The sequence below is a fragment of the Staurois parvus genome, unplaced genomic scaffold, assembly GCF_062004578.1.
Source record: "Staurois parvus isolate SC_StPar_1 unplaced genomic scaffold, SC_StPar_1.0 ptg000154l, whole genome shotgun sequence".
In the NCBI taxonomy this organism is placed as follows: Eukaryota; Metazoa; Chordata; class Amphibia; order Anura; family Ranidae; genus Staurois; species Staurois parvus.
The window spans coordinates 21,935,116-21,957,476 of record NW_028317950.1 but is presented as its reverse complement, the minus strand read 5'-3'; the positions used below and the strand labels follow the sequence as shown (position 1 = coordinate 21,957,476).

The window sequence follows — 22,361 nt, the reverse complement described above, 5'->3', positions numbered from 1 at the left end:
TTCAATCTCTCCCTTTCTACTGGCATTTTCCCCAACTCTCTAAAACATGCGCTAGTCACCCCCATGCTTAAGGCCTCACTGGACCCCACCAATCTTAGCAACCTAAGACCCATCTCCTTACTCCCTTTTGCCTCCAAACTCCTTGATAGTCTAGTTTACAACCAGCTGAGCTGCCACCTTATTGAGAATAACCTTCTCGATCCCCCTCAGTCTGGATTTCACCCACAGCACTCCACAGAAACTGCTCTCCTAAAATGCACAAACTACTTGCCAACCGCTAAAATGGTCATTATTCTGTACTTTTACTCTTGGATTTCTCCGCTGCCTTTGACACAGTTGACCACCCCCTCCTCAAAAATCTATTTACTTGGTCTCTGTGACTGTACTCTGTTGGTGCGAATCTTGCCCATCTCAACTTCCGCAACATCCCCAGAATACGCCCTTTTAACCAATGATACCACAAAGCTCCTAATTCACTCCCTGGTTATCTCTCGCCTCGACTACTGTAACTCTATCCTCAATGGCTTACCTTTACATAGGCTATCCCCCCTCCAGTCCATCATGAATACTGCTGCCAGGATCATCCACCTAACCAACAGTTCAGTGTCTGCTACCCCTCTCTGCTAATCCCTCAACGAATAAAATTCAAAATACTAACAACTTACAAAGCCATCCACAACTCTGCTCCCAGCTGCATCATTAACCTGGTCTCAGTATCTACCAAACCGCTCTCTTCGATCCTCCCAAGACTTTCTGCTATTTCCCGTGTCACCTTCTCCCATCTTATGGAACTCCCTACCCCAGTCTGTCCAACTCCTAATCTATTCACCTTTAGACTATCCCTAAAATCTGTTCTCTTTAGCCTATCCTGCTTCTAACTAGTAAACTGCCTTTTATTTACTCCATCAGCTCATCCCCCCACAGCTATTACCTTTTATATCACTCAACCCTTCCTCCTAGATTGTAAGCTCTCACGAGCAGGGCCCTCCGTTTCCTCTTGTACCAAAAATTGTAACTTATGTCTACCTTCATTTTCTAAAGCGCTGCACAAACTGTTGGTGCTATACAAATCCTGTATAATAGATTGAGAGCTTCTTATCCATGGTGGTTCATGCTTTGGCTGCCTATATTTTGTCTTTACATTTGGTGGTCTCTCTTTAAATGGCACATTTTTCTGTGGACTAGACTTTGAGACCTAGATGTCTTTCCATCTCTTCCAACACTAGGTGCAGTATCTTACACCTCGTCTTCTCACTGTTCTATTGCAGCCTGCATTATATGTTATTTTTATCACTCATCTTGATTTTATCATTCATTACTGTATTGTATATCCAAATTTCTTTTCATAGTAATTATTTTGGGTGCCATCACAATTGCCCACCTACTTTGAATCTGCTTCTAGCTTGTCCCCTTAGGTTCTTGGAGTCATACTTCCACAGCTCCTGGGTGAGACTCCGAGGATTTGGAAATACTGTATGTATTTTTAGCTGATTTGTAAGTATTAGGGTCCCTCTGGTGACCCTTGAGATGGGAACTACATTATATATTGCATACAATATGCCACTAGGTTGTTATACAATTTATGTTTTGCCTTGCAGATATTTTACATGCATCTACTGCTGAGGAAGTGAAGTCACAAAACGCATTATGGATGCAATTTTAAATTGACATCTTTGTATACGGTCAATTGTATATCCAATTATGCATGAAATGCATTGATATGGATTTATTACCATTTTATCCTTTTTGCAAGCAATGAAAAGTTCATTTATGAAAAATGAAAGTTGAAAACTAGTTATTTCGTTTGTTGTGGCTCATTTAAAGTCCCAGGACAAATAAAATTGGTTGTATGGATATTAAGGGATGGAGGCACATCACTGGGTGCATCAGGTCACATTCTATTTTTGTTATGGCTTCGAGTGGTAGGGACATTAGAACATTTTTGGTGGCAGAACCTGTACTTAAGCTCTCATTGTACTGCTTCATATGCTGCATAATTTCTTTGTATTAAAGTCTAACAGACATCTGTCAATTTTATAAGGAAAAGACACCCCACAAACACTTATGACTGCAAGAATACAAGAGACCATCTTTTAGAGCATTTTTTTTTATTAAATATAAAGGCTCTTCAGAGATTTAGCTCTGCAAAGAAAAAAAAAAAAAAATGATTAGAGGGGAAAAAAAAAATAAAAATATAAATAAAAAAGTACACAAAGCTCAGCAAACGCCAAACAAGTGAAGCGAAACTTACCGCTGGGCATTCAATGTCGCCACTGTTAATATCATCAATTATATCATGTGGGAGTCTGCCATCAATATTGCAGCCCACAGACTGAGCTGTGCCCAGGATCTCCTTGATGGTACCTGAAATAAGGAGGTATAATCAACTTTTGCATGATTAGTGGGGCATGTTTGCAGAGCTGCCCATTAAAGTTTCGGCTACAGGTAGTCATAGCACCCATTGGGCAGTTTTGGCATTCATACTTACCAGATAGTTCTCTGGCCAGGGAACGATGCCTCATCTGACGAGCAATGCTGACAACTTCATCAAAAGTGATGCTTCCACTGTGTTTAACTGTGGAATTAGATAGACAGACCTTAAGAACACATACAACAGCTAGTGATAAGCAGAGTAAAAGCAACTGTGCATACAACTGTCTCCAAACTTTCGGCACAGAGTCACTCATTGGTAGAGTGAGCCTGTTTCCTAAGATGGAGGGTGATCTAAGCACACCACTGGAATATAACCAGTCACATCAGAATGGTATAGTGGCGGGTGGCTGGAGCAAAAGAAAACCCAACGATTAAGTGGACTGTGAACAGGTACGGTGTTGGCTAATGAGATGAGACTCAAAGGAATGTGCAAATAACCAATTTTACAACAATGTGCCAAGGGGGAGAAATACAAAAATTCTTCTAGAAAGGCTGTTTGGCTGGCTGGCATACCGACTGGCTTTAGGGCTGCTTAACACACACACACACGCCTGTTGACACTTACTGTTCTTCTGCTTCTTCCTGTCACGTGGAGGCTCCTTCAGGGCCTTGATGATCAGAGCAGAGGCGGATGGCACAACCTCAATCTGTGAAAGAAAAACAAAGTCAGTTTCCTTACCCCACACAGTCAGCGTCTTTGTTGACAACTGCTCTTCAATCAGTACAGGCCTGTCTCCAGTCTATCGGCACAGGATCAGTCACATGAAGAAAGACCCTGTTTCCTAAGATGGGGTTTGCTCTCAGCTCACCACTGGAATACACTAGGTCACAGGCAGACCAGCATAGTGGCGGGTGGCTTTTACAGGGCATTTAAGTGGTTACTGAATTCTCTAAACAGTATACCAGTGTTCCTAGCTGCTTGCAGCTTTAGTCATTTTCACTGACCAAGAACAAACATCAGGAGTACTGACTGCACCTGTCCTGAGCCAGTGATTTGTGAACAGCTGGAGCCAGACAAAGCCAGGCAACTAAAGATTTCAGGGAGGTGGTCACCAAAGGCAGCCCTTTCCTTTTTTAACCTTGCAAGTTACTCTAAAATGCCACCAATACCAATTAAGCTTTTAAATGTTTCTTCACACAAACAAGCCCAGACTTCCCTACTAGTCCCATTTACACAATCCTGTTCGAAGAGTAAAATCTGAAGAGTATTTTATTGTCTTTAGGTTAGAATGCACAGCTTAACTAACGGTTCACTAAAGCAGTGAAATGTAACCCACACCAACCAACCTCATTACTGAGGTCAGATCTTCAAACCATAGCGTTTGCATTACTTATGCTCTACTGAGGACGCTCAACTATTTCCTACTAGATCAGGTAATCAAACTAACCTACAGTCCTGAGGCCTAGATGTGACCCCAACTTTTTCCACCCCAAGAAAAAAAATCCTGGCTTTTTTGGCAGCTGATAATTGCTTTCTGGCATGACAATTGCAGTATGATTATTTACCTCAAAAAGCAAAACAGACTGACCTATAGTATTTGCAAGTGCTAAATTTGAAGAAAGGACAGCACTTACAAGAAACCAAAGTTATGGTTCTGATTGATTTTGAAGATGACAGGCACCCAGGGCTGCCTCACAAAAAACACCAACCTAGAACCGGCATGCAGTCATGCACTTCATGTGCCCTATTTCACATTTGTTTCTTCAGCACTACCTAAAATAGAAGTCACTGACCTAGATCAAAAATGATGTCCCTTGGGTCTGCAGCTTCAAAATCAAGCAAGTAATGGCTTCTGCCATAAAGCTATCCTTAAAAATTCCCTTCTTGAAAGCCTGCAAAATGCACACCTGGTCAGTCTCTCAAACGAATGTAAGAAGTTGTAGATGTTAGTGGAAAATTCAGAAGCAGTTTAAAAAGCAACACACCAAACCATCGAAGAGTGGCAGTCTGAAAGATTACCTGGGCCTGTCTGTTCTGGATGGTCAGTTTGACAGTGATCCTCAAGCCTTTCCAGTCACCGGTTGCCTTGGCAATGTCATCACCAACTTTTTTGGGAGACTGAAAGAAAAGAAAAAGGAAATTTAAAAACAAAAAACAGCCCAACTGCCTTAAAAATTTCCTATACTAAGAAAAAACAAGATATTTAGAGCATACACTGTATGTTAACACTTGAATGAATGTAGCACAGCACATACATAATGCACTATTAAGACTTGTCAAGCATTCTTCCAACATGTGTAAAAGTGTTGGAGTTCTGCAATAACTATTTAGCACATGCAAGTGTGGTACACCACAATACTCAAAATAGTCATCACAGCCCCAACTGTCATGCACAGTGAATGGACAGTTTATGGGGTGGGGGGAAGGAGATATACTCCAGCATATTAAAATATTTAATACCATTCTTGAGAGTGAGGCTTGCTTTACTTGCAAAAACAGCAAATAAAAAGCTATCCACAGACATGTTATAGCAGCCAGACATATAGGCACTATATGCTTGCAGTTTGTTAATCTATCAGCCTTGTGTAAAGCCCAACTCTGGCAAAAAAAATAAAAAATCTCCCTCAAGGCGGCAGGAACGCGAACAATCACAAAGACTCCACACCAGAAAGTAAACTGAGGTACTGCAGGATCAGCTTTGGCAGGGGTGTTGAAATTAAAAAAACAAAACAAAAACAAAACAAATATGCTAGTCCTGATTTAAGGGAAAAAAAAAAAAATTACATTTTTAACCAGTTGACAACTGGGCTATAGCCGAATGACGGCTACCGTGCGGTTGCCCAGTTCTGGGAGGGCATCATATGACATCCTCCCAGAACATGCCCTCCTGTGCACCCCAAGCAGAATGCACCAGGCGATCTCTGTGATCGCCGTGTCCTAGGGACACCCACTCAGCAGTGACGCCTCATCAATGCACATCAGTGAAGGAGAAAAGTTACCCGTTTGCAAAATTTTAGAATAGAAACAAAGAAATTTTTTCTCCTTTAAAATTTTTTGCTCTTTGTGTATAGCGCAAAAAATAAACAGTGGCAATTAAATACCACCAAAAGAAAGCTCTATTTGTGTGAAAAAAAATTAAACATTTCATATGGGTACCATGTTGTATGACCACACAATTGTCATTCAAAATGCAACAGCGCTGAAAGCTGAAAATTGGCCTGGGCACGAAGGGGGTTTAGGTGCCCGGTAGACAAGTAGTTAAACAAAACTATTTAAATCTGAAGTGCTTCTAAAAAACAAAAAGGGGCTTTGAGACTTAAATGTTTAATATTTTTAACACGGCACAGTTTATCTCCTCGCACGGCATTACATTCTTACCCGGTATTGATGGCCAGGAAATCTGTCAATGAGGACCTCGCAGCGAAGTCATAACATCACTTCCGAGTCAGGACAGGAAGAGGGGAGTGGATGGGCCCGCTCTCCTCCATTCCCTGTACGCGCTGGCACCCTTTGAACTGGTCCTGGGCCTGCAAATGAGCAGGCGGAACCAGAGAAACATAGTGGACAAGGCGGAGGTACGCAAGGGTGGTGGAGGACGCTGGCACTGTGGGCTGTGTGGAAGCAATCAAGAAAAAGAGGAAGGCGCCGTCAAGTGCAGTATTGACAATTTATTCAGTAAACAATGGAAAATTTGCACTTACAAGATAAACGGTTAAAAAGACTAATCATGATAATTAGATCCAGGTGGGACGTCCAGCATGCTCAATAGGCTCCTTCTTTAGGTCTGAAGGAGCCTATTGAGCATGCTCCGAAATGCATTACTGCCCCCTTCACCCGTTACATCTGACTCTGCTCTCCAAGCTTCATTTTTGATGCACAGGCACATCCTGGTCTCTACTTCCTGATCCTATAGGCATAGTCTGCTGCTGGACGGCTGAATGTCCCACCTGGATCTAATTACCACACGATGAGTCTTTTTAACCGTTTATCTTGTAAGTGCAAATTTTCCATTGTTTACTGAATAAATTGTCAATACTGCACTTAGAGGCGCCTTCCTCTCTTTCTTGTTACAGCATTAGAGCCTTGCTCCCACTCTAAGAGCTGCCCAAGTGTTACTGCTCCCATCCATCCATCCCTGATATCCATCTGGCACCTTTATCTTACAGCTACAGAGGTTGGGCTCCAACAAGCGCGCCCTATACTATATACATTTTCTGTGTGGAAGCAATCGGTGGCAGTGCTGCTGCCCAAATGCTTCCTACTGACAGGTGAACCTGCTGCTTGCCCGCAGCAGGGCTAAAAGGTGTAAACAAAAGCTACCTGCCCAGCGCTCGGAACTACATGTCCTGGCTGTCGAGCTATACAAATTGAACATCCCTGTTTGGTAAATGAAAAGGGCATGTAGAATGAAACCTCCACAGTACCATCAGCACAGAAATTATAAGCAATACATTTTTCGCATAGCAGGGGAAGTGTTAAAACTTCATTGCCGTTTGGGCTTTTCTGCACAATTCCTGAGGACAGAAAAATCTCTCCAATGTCACATACAAATAAAAACCTTACAGGAATGTTTGTCTTCCCCACAGTACAAAACAAAAAATCCTCCCAGACACCAAGCTTTTAGAATTTCACAAGATGCGATGAGCCAACTATAACAAGCTAGAAAACTTACCAAACCCAGAGGTCCGATTTTGGGGGCCAGAGCTGAGGTGGCTCCTATCTCACCACCAGTGCATCTCAGGTAAACTACAAATAAAAGCAGACACATGGGAAGTTAAAGAAAAAAAAAAATCATACAAACAACTCCTGTATATGCATAAGGAATGTACTCAATCTTTCGGCACAGAACCAGTCACACACAGACATGTTCTGTTTCCTAAGAGGAGGTCTTTCTAAGCTCACCACTGGAATATACCCAGACACATGAGACTGGTATAGTGGCGGGTGGCTATGGCAATCTAAGGGAGGATGCAAATACCGTGGAAAAAATATGACTACTGCAATTACTCCAATCAATCCTAATATCCTATAAAAGGCAATTATATACAGTATTTTACACTTGTCTCCCTGATCGAGATCTTTGGTTATAAAGTCTGCAATACTGGCATCATGCTCTTTTCCTGAAGATAACCAGATGTTGATAACGCCCACAGAACTGATAACTGACTGACTGCACCAGTGTACTGTTTGCAGAAATATGCAGACTCTAAATTCGCTAAATCTGGTGAACAGAGACTTATTTTAACCTAAAGCAAATATTTAAGCGGAGTTTCTCCAAAAGGGGAAGTTCTGTTGTAAAGATTGGTCCCCAGCTCCCCATTAAGGATTGGCACCTTTGGGGAGCAGGTACCCAAATTTGACAGGTACTCGCTCCCACTTCCATCGCCTAGGCGATCAGAAACGGAAGTTGTCCTCCTACCCTCCCTCCCGGAAGTCTTGTGGGGCACGTGACAGGTCCCAGAAGACGGCAGGGTCATTCAGGAAGCGCAGCACTACTCGATCATGCACAGTGGGTACCCGGCTGTGAAGCCACAAGCTGTCACACCCGGGTGCCCACTGAAGATGCCGGTACCTGGAATACAGGACGGCCGATGAAACTGGCTGCTGTAGGGGGCAAAGCAGGATAGTGGGACAGGTGAGTGGCTGTTTTTTTTTTTTTTTTTTAAAAAGTCAGCAGCTACAGTTTTTGTAGCTGCAGACTTATTTTACAGAGTAAGTGGAACTCCGCTTTAAAGTAAAGCGGTAATAAAACCTATCCAGGGTAAGGCAACAGGTTTACATTCATATCACCCTCTACACATTCTGGCTCATCTCTTAAAGAATAACTAAAGGAAACTTTTTTCAGTTTTGGGATAGAGCACAGAGGGATTACAACCCGTTAGGGAGATGCACCCCCTCTAATTGTTCTGTTTACCATTATCATTGAAAGTGAAACTAAAAACTATATATTTTGGGTTGTCCCCAGAAGTCAAGAGGAGAAATCTTCCAGTGGGGACACTAGTTCTGGTGATCTTGGGGTCCCCAAGGAATTTCCTTAATTTGCAGGGATTTCCTCTCGCATCTTATTTAGCCATGGGACAGGAAGCAAAGGGAAATCTCTGCAAGGGGGCAAAGATGGAGAAAAAAAAAAAGAAAAAAAAATCTAACGGGTTACAACCCTCCCTGGTGTGATTATAGAGGTTGTAAAGTTAATTTGTCCCTAAAATAAAAAACACCACCTGTCTGTAGTCACTTACCCACATACCCTGTCTACTGTTTGTGCTATAAAACCACATCACTTGCCTTAAACGAGGATAAGATGTCATATAACTACCAGAAACCTTAAGTAAAAATAAAGGTAACACTTTCTTTTTGGATTGAGTAGGGAGGGTTATAATCCCTAGCAGTTTTGTTTTCCCAATTTGTGTACTATTTGGCTGATTTCCCTTCACTTCAAGTCTCATAAGTAAAATAGGAAGAGAGAGGAAATCTCCCCTAAAGTGAGGAAACCCTTGGATGTCGCCAGAACTAGTGTCTCCACTGGAAGATTTCCTCTCTATTCCTCTTCCGGTGACAATCCAAAACTTGGGATTTTCTTTCACTTTTGACGATCAGTCACCAGCACAAATAGGATGAATTTCCATAACGAGGACACAAGACCGCAACAAACACCTAACACGTGTTCTAAACCATCTCCACGCTAAACGTTTTGCCTTCAGTTCTACAGTGAGGTCATGCGGGAAAACTCACTTTATGTACACAGTGTGCTGCCAGTCAATCTTGGGCTGCAGTGCACAGCAAAGCAACATTCACACTAACCCGCATGATAAACATTTACCCATACAGGTTAGTGCAGTGTCAGCTCCAGCACAGAGCTGCACCATTCACCACACCACATATAAAACCATTTTATTTGAAGTAATACTTCACGTCGCTGTACAGCGACGTGATTGGCTTTGCTGCTGTGCCATCAAGTGTGATGTGAAAAATGCAGACAAACTAGTTTTCCAGTACCGTACATCATACCAGCATTGTGGCGTGAATTTGACATACAGAAAGGAATTGTTTTCCGTGTGCCCCAACAGTGACCTGTATTTATCCAGTACAGAAGACCAGGTTACCGCAAATAATGTAAGTGACCCTGTAGGCTAGGTTGACAATTGCCAATTTGCAGGCAAAACATGCTGTTCTTTACATGCTGCTGGGGGGTGCTGTTAACTCTTTAATGCATACCCACGCATCGGAAATGTGGATCTCCGGCACCATGGGTTTTTACACACAAATGTAAATACAGTGATCAGTGCAAAAAAAAAAACAAAACACTGACACTACTAATGGCACTGGGGAGGAAGGGATTAACTTTTTTTTTGCACTGAAAGGGTTAACTATGTGAGGGGAGTGTTTTACTAGGGGGCGGGGGTGTGTACTGCAGGGAGACATGCTGATCCTGACAGAGAAACTCTTTTCTCCTGGTCAGCTTGTCAGGGGTCAGGGACCTGACAGAAAGCAGAGTTACTGCAGCCCTGCTCTCTGTCACTGATTGCCGCTAATCGCCGAGTCACAGCTGGTACCCAGCGACTGACACCTGCTGCGACTGAGATCGGCGGTGAAGGTAGGGTGGCGGCGCCCCCCCTACCTGTTTTGAAACAGCACGTTTTAAAACGTGCTTTTGCCCAGCCGTGCCGCCCTGCCACCGTTTTTATACAGTGGCTGGGCGGCTAGTGGTTAAAGAGGAACTAAACCCTCCTATCATTTTCAGCCAAGAAAACTGCCATCTTAGCTTCTGTTTGATCTGCAACTGCCTTGTGCTGCACATGTGATCAGTTATGACCCCAGCCATTAAAGTTTGAGAGCACAAGCAAATCTGACAGTTAACATTCCTGGAACAGAACGGAAAAGCTGTTTTTTTTAACGGTTAAATTGTGGAACTTTAGCAAAAGAAAAAAAAAAAAAAGGAACAGGTAGCATTCTTAATGCAGTGGAGACATGCCATGTCTCTTCTGTATTACATTGGGTTCACATATGCGAGCCACATGCGATGCGATTCTGTTCAACGATGCAGGTGTAATTCGTAATGCGAATTGTTAAAGTGCATGAGGCAGGAAATTGCACCCGCATGACACAATTACACAGCACCCCTTTTCAAAAATTGCACTGTGGCTGACCCGCATATATGTGAACGGCCTCCGCAGAAAAGCATTTTAACTCACGCCATGCAAATCTGCGTGATTCAAACCAAATCAGAATTCACAGCTATGTAAATGGAGGGTTACTCATCTGCCTGCCCTTGTACAGTGAGCTGTGAGAGCATAGCTTACTGTACAAATTAGGTAATGCCAAGTACTAAGGCAGGAGTGATCTCATCCCTGCCCATCCAATGACAGTGCCCTATGACCAAGACGCTGCCTGACCAAGAAGGTCCTCGCTGGATCCAAGGCAAGTATAGTTTCATTTTAAGCCTAGGTTCACACCATGAACTGCACGTTAATCGCACTGCATGCCTGTGCAATTCAAGCCAGCTCATTCTGAATGGGCTTAAACGGCACTAAAGGAGCACAAGCACCTTTTTTTTGGAGTCGCACCACCCGGTCATTTTGTACCATATGATCCAGAGTGAGCAAACCAAACTGCAATTGTGAGGTGTTTGGGATGTCTTAACTTTATATTGACATAGCAGTGGATCACAGTGTGATTGCAATACAGCGAGGGAAACGCACAGTGGTGGTGCACCGAAATAAAAATTCTGGTGCCGAAGCCGATAATTCAGAAAGCATGTGGCCGAAAACCGAACCAAAATGTCTGTGTATATGTTTTTGTATTTTTTTCTACCTTTCATGTATATTTTAATTTTGGATTTTATTGCTATCACATAGGGAGCAATGTTCCCCTATTTGATAGCATATGAGTGACAGGCCACCTTTGTAGGGGGGAGAGGGGGCAGTGTGTGCAAAGAGAGGGCAGGAGAGGAGCAGTGAATACAATGAGGTAGCAGCGTATACAGAGAGGCTTCCTCACTGGCTGTCACTGGGGGGGTTTATTTACTAAACCTGGTTGACTCAGAATCTTGGGCACCTGGGCATGGTAGCCAATCAGCTTCTAACCTCAGCATGTTCAGTTAAGCTTCAGCAATAAAACCTGGAAGCCGATTGGTTTTTATGCAGAAGTGGACAAGATTCTGAGTCAACCAGGTTTAGTAAATAAACCCCTATGTGTCAGTGCCAGTTTTTAAATGCAATTGCCAGCTTTTTTTTTCCCTTCACCGTAGCACAGAGAATGAAAGTAACCGTTTCCTTCAGCTGCGGAAACTAACCGCCGATTCTCTGAGCTATAGTGAAACAAAAAAACTCAGCAATTGTATTTAAAAACCAGTAGTGACAATATAGTGACAGCCAGTGTATACATTGCTCCTCTCCTGCCTTTCTCTGCCCCCCACTACCTCTGCAGTACATAGTCCTCTGTATCGGAACCTCTATCGGCTACATTTTTCCTATCGCCAAAATGCCAATAGGGCAATTTTCGTCGGCTGAAATTTTGGTGCATCCATAACACACAGGGATCTCAGCATTGCCCACACATATGAACCAGGGCTTAAAATATATTGTCCTTTCATACTGCACAGCACACACAGACCAATCTCCTTTCACAGAGCCGGCCATCCAAACACCTTTAGAGCAGCTCCACCCGAACAGATACAACCTCTGCTCAGCGGACAATTCCCCACCCTATTCCAAATGTTCATTTCCAATCTGTCCGCCGGGTGGCGCCAATCACTGAACATGTGTCACCAGGCAATGCACCCTGCGATTGGCCGGCTCTGGGGTCGGGCTGCCAGCTCATCCCTTTAAACCTGAAGACATGACAGGTTGTGGGGCTGATTTACCGCAGAGAAGGCACTCGGGGAGTTTACTTAGCACCTTAATCAGCCCCACAACCTGTGTCATTAATATGGGTCCAGATTTAAAGGGATGAGAGGTCATCCTATCTGGGGGAACGGACCCCGCCATGGCCGCCCTCCTGAACACGCCTAGACAGCTCCCCCGAACTCAGCCGCCATGACCTGGAAGTAGAGAAGCCGCTCGTCATCCAGTTCCCGGTCACCGGAGGCCGCACTGCCCCATACAAGTCTATTACAGCGGGAACACCTACAGGAACACACAGAGAACCCCTCGGAACACACATTACCCCGCACACACGTGGCTCCGCTGCGGCTTGCCCGGGGTGGGAGGCCCTCGGCTGGGCGACTCGCATTCCCCCATCCCGCCTCACGTACCGATTTTAATTTCGTTGGGGTCGAACTTAGGAGGCATGTCTGTGCCGGACTAAGGGGGCTCCGCTTTTTTCGGACCGGTTTTGGTGTCGGATGAACCCGGATTCGGGACGACCGAAGAGCAGTTGCACCTCCACCAGCAAGGAAGCGGGTTCGGAAAAAGGGAGGAGTTAGGGCGGCGCCGATGTATTACGGTGGGAAATCTCGCGGGATGACTAAGGAGATATCGCGGGATGTGGGAGTATTGGCTACTTCCTTCTGCCATCTTGTGTGTGGCAACAAGGCTGTAGCGAGTAAACCATCGAAAGGCAGCTTTGCAGGGTCTCCAAACTATAGCCCTCCAGGTGTTGAGGAACTGCAAGTCCCATAAGGCTTTGCAAGACTCTGACAGACACAGGCAAAACTCCCAGAGGCATGATGGGACTTGTAGTACTTCAACAGGTGGAGGGCCGTAGACCCCAGAATGGATTTCTTTTTTACAGTTTATAGCATGCAATTGTATTTCAGACTGTAGCTGTTTAGTGTGACTGGACGTTAGGCCTGCTTTTGGTTGCTGGGGGTGATCCTAAGGCCTCACACACGCAGCGAGTCAGAGATGCCACTTTTAACGCCGCTGCACACTGCTGCAGTACAGAAAACCACATGTGATACGGACAGGAATCGCACGCCATTCCTGTTCAAATCACGTGATTCTTTGCTGTGCCATTTGAGCCCATTCATTCTGTATAGCCCAAATCACACCACACCTGCATGAAAAAAGTTCACGCACCTTTTTTTTCACACTGGAATCAGAGGTCACTCGTGTGATCCAGTTCAGCCAATGGCATTGCATTTTGTGAACCGATTTTGGGGTGTAATTAACCTAAAGTGTTACTAAACTCAGGACCCTGCATTCATTCAATCTGATGTCCCACATTACACACAACATGGAAATGCAGTTATTTTAGTAAATATAAACTGCTAAATACCTTGTCTCATCAGCAGTTAGAGCAGTCTTATGACTTCTATCAGTGTCCAGGCGTGCACTGGTTAAAGCTTGGAGGAGGAGTTTTCATTCTCCTCTGACTGTCCGATGAGGCTACATAACCCCTGACCCTTTTTCTGGACCGTGCTAATTGGACCTGTGTTGATCACAAGCACCCTCCCAAAGAAAAAAAAAACTCTAGCCATACGTATATACTAAACTGAGCATGTGCAGAGTGCCTCTTAGAGCTCTCTAGTATCAGCAGATGGATTGGGGACAGTAGAAGAAGGGGAGAATCAGACAAAACAGGATCAAACAGCCTTTTTACACAATGCAGAGGATTAACCCCTTAGGTTCCACAGTGAGTATAACAAGCATGCTTTACTGCATATACAGACTGATTTTATTGTTGTGGGTTTAGTAACACTTTAACAGTGACACCCGCAGTGGTTCATATGAACACCGTGCAATTGTGATGCAGTGCAGGAAACGCACAGGAATCGGTGCAAATCCCGCACCGCATCATTATGAACTGGGACTTAGTGCTGGTTCCCAGTCCCACTGATGCAGTGCGGGAAACCACATGTGGTTTGGACAGGAATTAGTGTGAATTGGGGCTTACAGGTGTTTGACTGTTTTTTTCTTGCCTCTGAATTCACTCCATGTTAGTCTATGTGTCCATACATAGGTAGGTGTTTACAGGCAGAAAAACACCAAACATGCATAATCACACATTAACACTAGCGTGTTTATGCGCTTTTGCATATTAATGCAATCTAATAGCCAGAATAAATTAATGTTCTGGCCAACAGAAAACATTAACATCAAACACGCAATCACACATCAACAACTTGACATCCGGAGGGTTTTACTCCATTCATGAGCAGGGCATTTTTTTACTATTCAGCACTGTGATACTTTTAACAACTGGCAATTGCACGGTCATGCAACACTATAAGTAAATTAAATTTATATAGTTTTTTTCACACAGAGTTTTCTTTTTGGTGGTATTTGATCGCCTTTGTGTTTTTTATTATATAAACAAAAAAAAGACTGAAAGTTTTGAAAAAAAAATGATATTTTCTACTTTCTGTTGTAAAACATATCCAATAAAAAAAATAAAACATAAAAATCAAATTTCTTCATAAATTTAGACCAAAATGTATTCTGCTATAATGCTATGGCTATGACTAAGGCTTATTGCCGAAACGCGTAAGAAATTTTATCTGCACATTTTACGTGTTCAATACAGTTTATTATTCGGGAGGACGAGTATAGGCTATACCAGTGGTGGGCAACCTTTTTTTTTCAACTGAGCCAAATCTCGCCAAAACCACGATTGAAATTTATTTTGAGAGCCACATTTTTAAAACTGAAAATACATAGGATGGTACACTGTTTTTAGTTTCAATAAGTTTTTATAGTAATTCATCCCCCATAGTAATTCATCCCCCATATAGTAATTCATCCCCCATATAGTAATTCATCCCCCATAGTAATTCATCCCCCATATAGTAATTCACCCCCCATATAGTAATTCATCCCCCATAGTAATTCATCCCCCATAGTAATTCACCCCCCATATAGTAATTCACCCCCCATATAGTAATTCATCCCCCATAGTAATTCATCCCCCATATAGTAATTCATCCCCCATATAGTAATTCATCCCCAATATAGTAATTCATCCCCCATATAGTAATTCATCCCCCATAGTAATTCATGCCCCACAGTAATTCATCCCCCATATAGTAATTCATCCCCCATAGTAATTAATCCCCCATATAGTAATTCATCCCCCCATAGTAATTCATCCCCCATATAGTAATTCATCCCCCATATAGTAATTAATCCCCCATATAGTAATTCATCCCCCATATAGTAATTCATCCCCCCTAGTAATTCATCCCCCCTATAGTAATTAATCCCCCATATAGTAATTCATCCCCCATAGTAATTCATCCCCCATATAGTAATTCATCCCCCATATAGTAATTCATCCCCCATATTAATTCATCCCTCATATAGTAGTAGTAAGTAAGTAGCAAGTAGTAAGCCAAGTCCCCCCTGTGTCAATTCACTTACCTTTGCCGTTCCGGTCTTCAGGGCGGACTGCGAGAGGAGCCTAGCTCCTCTCACGTTCGTCACGCTGCCCCGCCTACACACATCCTGACAGCCAATCACTGGCTATCAGGATGTGAGTGGCAGCGAGACTGGCCAATCATTGCATTTGAGCGCGCTGTCCTGGCTGTTTTTTTTTTGGATCACGCTGCAGAGTCCCTGCCGCCCGAGAGGAGGGAGGGGAGCGGGCGCCCGGCACACAAGAGCCGCATTAAAGCGTGTAAAGAGCCGCATGTGGCTCGCGAGCCGCAGCTTGCCGACCACTGGGCTATACCAATCTTCATCATTCAGTGTTTTGCTACATGTCTCTGGTAACAAAAAAATCCCAGTAAATGTATATTAACTGGTTTCTATGAAAATTATACCATCTAAAACCTATTGTATACAGTATATACTGGAATTTACTCAGTTATAGATGCTATACTGTAATGGCAATGATCAGCAACTTATAGTGGGACTGTGATAGAGTGGCAGGCAATCTGGCACTAACAGACACTGATTGGGAGGGTCACTAACTGACACTGACACCAATAGTGACACTAATAGAGTGATAATTGATAATACTGTACACTGACACTGTACTAATGACACTGACTGGGAAGGGGTAAACATCTAATGGCAATCAAGGGGTTAACTGTGTGCCTAACAAGTGGAATGTTACATAGTCTGGCTGAAAAAAGACAAAAGTTCATCCAGTTCGACCATTAAAAAGAAAAAAAAAAAATTATAATCCTATACCTACAGTTGATCCAGAGGAAGGGAAAAAAACCCAGCAAAGCATGATCCAATTTGATAATGCTGGGAAAAAAATTCCTTCCTGATCCCCCGAGAGGCAATCGGATATTCCCTGGATCAACTTTACCACTACACAGAATGTGTGTAGTGTGTGCTGCTTTTACTTACTAATCTGGCTGTTGTTGCTCCCTGCTTTTCAGGGGGAAGAAACAGCCAGATCACTGTTTCTATTTATCCAGGGTTCTGTGTGTTTGTTAACACAGAACTCCGTGGGGTTGATTTATTAAAGGAAAATATGCTATGCACTGCAAGTCCAGTTGCTCCAGAGCTGTGTAAATGAGGTAAAGCTTCACCTTGCAAAGAATATCCAATCACATGCAAGGAAAAGAAAAAAAAACAGCAATTTTGCTTCCACATGATTGGATGATAGAAATCAACAGAGCTTCCCCTCATTTCAGACCTTCCCCTCAGATCTGGAACAATTGCACAGTCCTGAGCGGAGCTTTTGATTTGGGCATCTTTCTGTTTGAAGCAAACTAGAACCCACCAACACAGTCCCTCAAATATTCCTTTCACTAACACCAGCAGTGAGGTTCATTTGGCCCCCACTGACACCAACATCGGAGTTCATTTTGCTTATACTGACTCCATCAATGAGGTTTTATTTTGCTCCCACTGACACAGATATGGGGCTTATTAACCACTTGACCTCCAGAGGATTTACCCCTTAATGACCAGGCCTCTTTTTGCTACTCGGCGCTGCACTAATTCAACTGATAATTGCGCGGTCATGCAATGCTGCACCCAAACGAAATTTACGTCCTTTTTTTCACACAGAGCTTTCTTTCGGTGGTATTTGATCACCTGTGCGCTTTTTATTTTTCACGCTATAAACAAAAAAAGGCCAAAAATTTTGAAGAAAAATGATATTTTTTACTTTCAGCTATAAAAAATATATAATAAACTCAAAGTTGGTTATAAATTTAGGCCAAAATGTATTCTGCTACATGTTTTTGGTAAAAAAAATCCCAATAAGTGTATATTGATTGCTTTGTGTGAAAGTTATAGCATCTACAAACTATGGTATAGATACTGCAATTTACGGCATTTTTTTGATATACAGCGCTGCGCTAGTTTAATGGACAATTGCGCGGTCATGCAATATGATACATAAATGAAATTTACACCTTTTTTTTCCCCACAAATTGAGCTTTCTTTCGGTGGTATTTGATCGCTTGTGCGGTTTTTATTTTTTGCAAAAAAAAAAAAGGCTGACAATTTTGAGGAAAAAAAACAATATTTTGGAATTTTTGCTATAAAACATGTCCAGTAAAAAAAAATTTAAAAATCAAATTTAGTCATAAATTTAGACCAAAATGCATTCTGCGACATGTCCTTGCTAAAAAAAAAAACCCAACACGTGTAAATTAATTGGTTTACGTGAAAGTTATAGCGTTTACAAATGGCGGGAAAGATACTGGGATTTTTAGGGTTTTTTTATACTAATAATGGCGGCGATCAGCCACTTATGGCGGCGATCAGTGGCTTATGGCGGGACTGCGGCGGACATTTTGACATTGGGGGTACTGACACTGTACTAATGGCACTGGGGAGGAAGGGGTTAAGTTTATTATTTAGGGAAAGGGTTAACTGTGTGAGGGGAGTGTTTTACTAGGGGCGGGGGTGTTTACTGCAGGGAACACAGAAACTCTTCTGTCCCAATCAGCGTGTCCTGGAGCTCTCAGGGAAATGACAGAAAGCACAACTACTGCAGCTGTGCTCTCTGTCAGCGATTGCCGCCGATCGCCGGGACATAGCCGGTAACGACCGGCTGTGACCCGGCAACTGACATCCGCGGCTGTGATCAGCGGGACAGGTAGGGCGGCAGCACGCCTCGCGCGTGCCCCCTACCTGTTTACAAAACGCACGTTTTAAAACGTGCTTTTGCCCAGCTGTGCCGCCCTGCCGCCGTATTTATACAGTGGCTGGGCAGCATGTGGTTAAAGCAGAGTTCCACCCAAAAGGGAAGCTCTGTTTGTCTGCCTCCTTCTCCCCTCTGCTGCCACATTTGGCACCTTTGGGGAGGAGTGGGTACCTGGTTTTGGCAGGTACCTGCTTCCACTTCTGGCTCAGTTTGCCGTGGTGAAGTAACCCAGAAGTTTGCCCTTCTCTTTTCCTCTTTGCACTATAAACAAAAAAAGACCAACAATTTTGAAAACAAAAACCCAAGATTTTTTACTTTTTGCTATAAAACATATCCAATAAAAAAATGTAAATAAAATCTAATTTCTTCATAAATTTAGGCCAAAATGTATTCTGTTACATGTCTTTGCTAAAACAAAATCCCAATAAGTGTATATTAATTGGTTTACACAAAAGTTATAGCGTCTACAAATGGCGGTATAGATACTGGTATTTCTTTTTTTTTTTTATAATAGTAATGGCAGCAATCAGCGACTCATAGTAGGACTGCGGCGAGCATTCTGACACTGAGTGGGAACTGACTAACTGCCACTGACATCCCCAGTGACACTAAAACAGTGATCAGTGCTAATAAAAAGCACTGCCACTGTACTAATGGCACTGGGCAGGAAGGAGTTAAAGCAGAACTTAAGGGTAAATTAAAAAAAAATGTGAGAAGCATAATTGCAGAAGTGACATACTGCATATAATAGAAAATATAAAATCAATTATTACTTTCCTCCTTACAAACTTTACTAAGCTGCACAAGCTGGATCCTAGGAAAGACCTCCCATGAACGCTTGTGAAAGTTACATTATCCAGTCCAGGCCAATCAAGGAGGATGAAGATCCTTAACCCAAAAGAAGCAATGAGAAGCTGTTGGTGCTGCAAACCTATTCTATATTGATAGTCTTTACAGGTAGGAACTGTCACTGTGGCTATAAACACAGTAGTAGACCTTTGAAAAGGGAAATTCCTCAAGAGGGCGCCATTGTTTAAAGTTTTATATATATATATATATATATATATATATATATATATATATATATACACACTGCTCCAAAAAATTAAAGGAACACTTTGAAAACACATCAGATCTCAATGGGGAACAATATCATTCTGGATATCTATACAATATGGACTGGGTTAGGTGTTAGGAATGCAAGGATGCCCCATCGTTTGATGGAGATGAAAATTATCAACCTACAGAAGACTGAATTCAGAGACACCCCGAAAATTAAAGTGAAAAATGATGCAGCAGACTAGTCCATTTTGCTGAAATTTCATTGCAGCAACTCAAAATGGTACTCAGTAGTTTGTATGGTCCCCACGTGCTTGCATGCCCACCTGACAATGTAGGGGCATGCTCCTAATGAGACAAGGGATGGTGTTCTGGGGTTCTGGACCAGGGCATCACTAAGCTCTTGGACAGTCTGAGGTGCAACCTGGCAGCATCGGATGGACCGAAACATGATATCTCAGAGCAGGGGCGGACTGACAACTCATGGGGCCCCCAGGCAATAGGGGATCATGGGGCCCCTGTGTCCTTGCCCAAACTCAAAAAAGCCTATGAAAAAGGTACCAGGGGCATCTCATGGGGCCCCCTACTGACCCCAGGCCCTCGGACAGTGCCCGAGTTTCCAAATGGTCAGTCCGCCCCTGTCTCAGAGGTGTTCTATTGGATTTAGCTCAGGTGAACATGGGGGCCATTCAATGGTATCAATTCCTTTATTCACCTGGAACTGCCTGCATACTCTCGCCACATGAGGCCAGGCATTGTAATGCAGCAGGAGGAACCCAGGACCCACTGCACCAGCGTAGGGTCTGACAATGGGTCCAAGGATTTCATCCTGATATCTAATGGCAGTCAGGGTTCCATTGTCTAGCCTGTAGAGGTCTGTGCGTTCCTCCATGGATATACCTACCCAGACCATCACTGATCCACCACCAAAATGGTCATGCTGAACGATGTTGCAGGCAGCATAACGTTCTCCAAGGCTTCTCCAGACCCCTTCATGTCTGTCGCATGTGCTCAGGGTGAACCTGCTCTCATCTGTGAAAAGCACAGTGGTGGACCTGTCAGTTCTGGTGTTCAACGACAAATGCTAATCGAGCTCTATGGTGCTGGGCAGTGAGCGCAGGGCCCACTAGAGGACTTTAGGCCCTCAGGCCACCCTCCTGAAGTCTGTTTGATCAGAGACATTCACACCAGTGTCCTGCTAGAGGTAATTTTGTAGGGCTCTGGCAGTGCTCATCCTGTTCCTCCTTGCACAAAGGAGCAGATACCGGTCCTGCTAATGGGTTAAGGACCTTCTACAGCCCTGTCCAGCTCTCCTAGAGTAACTGCCTGTCTCCTGGAATCTCCTCCATGCTCTTGAGACTGTGTTGGGAGACACAGCAAACCTTCTAGCAATGGCACGTAATGATGTGCCATTCTGGAGGAGTTGGACTGCCTGTGCAACCTCTGTAGAGTCCAGGTATCGCCTCATGCTACCAGTAGTGACAATGACCCTAGCCAAAAGGAAAACACTAGTTTTTAATTTTTTAATAAAAGCAAATGCAAAACATTTTTTCTCTACTCATCTTTTCTGACTGTTTTTCACTAGAAAGAAAGGTTTTTCACTAAAGAAAAAATGTCAGTGGCCTCCACCTGTAAAATCATTCCTGTTTTGGGGGTCGTCTCATTGTTGCCCATCTACTGCACCTGTTGTTAATTTCATTAACACCAAAGCAGCTGAAACTGATTAACAACCCCCTCTGCTACTTAACTGGCCAGATCAATATCCCTGGAGTTTAATTGACTTGATGCTATACTCTGATTAAAAAGTGTTTCTTTAATTTTCTTAAATTTTTTGAGCAGTGTGTGTATATATATATATAATTTTTTCTGCCTCTCACATTTTTTTACTGCATTTTGCTGTTTGTTTTACAGTATTTTAATGTAATCGCTCACCATTTCATACTTTTAAAAACCAGCAGTAAAAAAAATATCTACAACCTAGTGAAATCTAGCCATATAAAATATAAAGAGCCCCACAATTTTGAGTTACTGTTGCATTCACAGCTTTCAGGTTGCGTAACAAAACATTTTGCCAGTAGATGGCACCAGTGATATATAAAGGTCATTTTTAGCTTAGGGTCCTGTGTATGAAAAGTGGTTAGGTCCTTCTCAATTTGTTTTGCTGTTATTTTTCAGACATAGCTGTGACCTACCGGCTGGCAAACTAGAGTAAAGGTTTAGTGGTTTTTAGAGCTGCGAACAGCTGCAAACAAAGCTTTTGAACTTGAACAAGGCCATCGATAGTTTAAAGCATGGCTGGCAAATTATGTACACTGCTTTTATGTTTGTGTACTAAATGGGTGTTTTTTTTTTTTGCTTGCGGAAAATGGATGAGCAAAAATAGGATCTAAGTGGTCGACTAATGGATGGAAACTTTAAATGCCACCAATGAACAAACATTTAGAGAAAAGACAAATGGAGGAAATGGAATAAAATGGATAAAATGTAATGGAAAATGGCCATGTAACACTTCATCACTTATAAAATGTGTTGAAGGTTTGCCTAAGGTTGTTCAGACAGTCAGCACACCCATAATAGTCTGTGTCTAACATCCCCAAACAGGAACTGGGTGCTTTAACCACTTGCCTACCGGGCACTTTTACCCCTTTCCTGCCCCGGCCAATTTTCAGCTTTCAGCGCTGTCGCACTTTGACACACGGTCATGCAACACTGTACCCATATTAAATTTTTATCTTTTTTTCACACAAATAGAGCTTTCTTTTGGTGGTATTTAATCACCACTGGGTTATTTATTTTTTGTACTATAAATGAAAAAAGAGCAAAAACTTTGAAAAAAAAATTTTTCTTTGTTTCTATTATAACATTTTGCAAACAACACATTTTTCTCTTTCACTGATGTGCGTGGACAGTGGAGTATTTAGGTTTTGTGCTGCCCTAG

General features: G+C 42.9%; 1 protein-coding gene and 3 non-coding genes across 4 annotated transcripts; all 4 read right to left on the bottom strand.

Moving 5' to 3' along the window:
* Positions 1-2,091: 2,091 nt before the first annotated feature.
* RPL12 (ribosomal protein L12) lies at positions 2,092-12,795 on the bottom strand. Its single transcript, XM_089675212.1, has 7 exons — positions 12,624-12,795; positions 7,047-7,120; positions 4,394-4,492; positions 2,999-3,080; positions 2,489-2,575; positions 2,252-2,364; positions 2,092-2,142 (listed from the first exon to the last, which is right to left on the bottom strand). Exons 1-7 carry the CDS (start codon positions 12,658-12,660, stop codon positions 2,137-2,139), a joined length of 498 nt encoding a protein of 165 aa, XP_089531338.1. The 5' UTR covers positions 12,661-12,795; the 3' UTR covers positions 2,092-2,136.
* On the bottom strand, positions 2,653-2,777 carry LOC149463635 (small nucleolar RNA SNORA65). Its single transcript, XR_016312452.1, has one exon. It is a non-coding gene; the product is annotated as a small nucleolar RNA SNORA65 (small nucleolar RNA).
* On the bottom strand, positions 3,161-3,286 carry LOC149463634 (small nucleolar RNA SNORA65). Its single transcript, XR_016312451.1, has one exon. It is a non-coding gene; the product is annotated as a small nucleolar RNA SNORA65 (small nucleolar RNA).
* Positions 7,196-7,319, bottom strand: LOC149463633 (small nucleolar RNA SNORA65). Its single transcript, XR_016312450.1, has one exon. It is a non-coding gene; the product is annotated as a small nucleolar RNA SNORA65 (small nucleolar RNA).
* Positions 12,796-22,361: the final 9,566 nt, after the last annotated feature.

Coding starts and splice junctions, on each gene's coding strand:
- RPL12 (XM_089675212.1), bottom strand. CDS start 12,660: ATGCCTCCTAAGTTCGACCCCAACGAAATTAAAATCG. Junction 3,081..4,393: donor TCCAGAACAGACAGGCCCAG/GTAATCTTTCAG, acceptor TTTCTTTCACAG/ATTGAGGTTGTGCCATCCGC. Junction 2,576..2,998: donor CAGGAAGAAGCAGAAGAACA/GTAAGTGTCAAC, acceptor CTAATTCCACAG/TTAAACACAGTGGAAGCATC.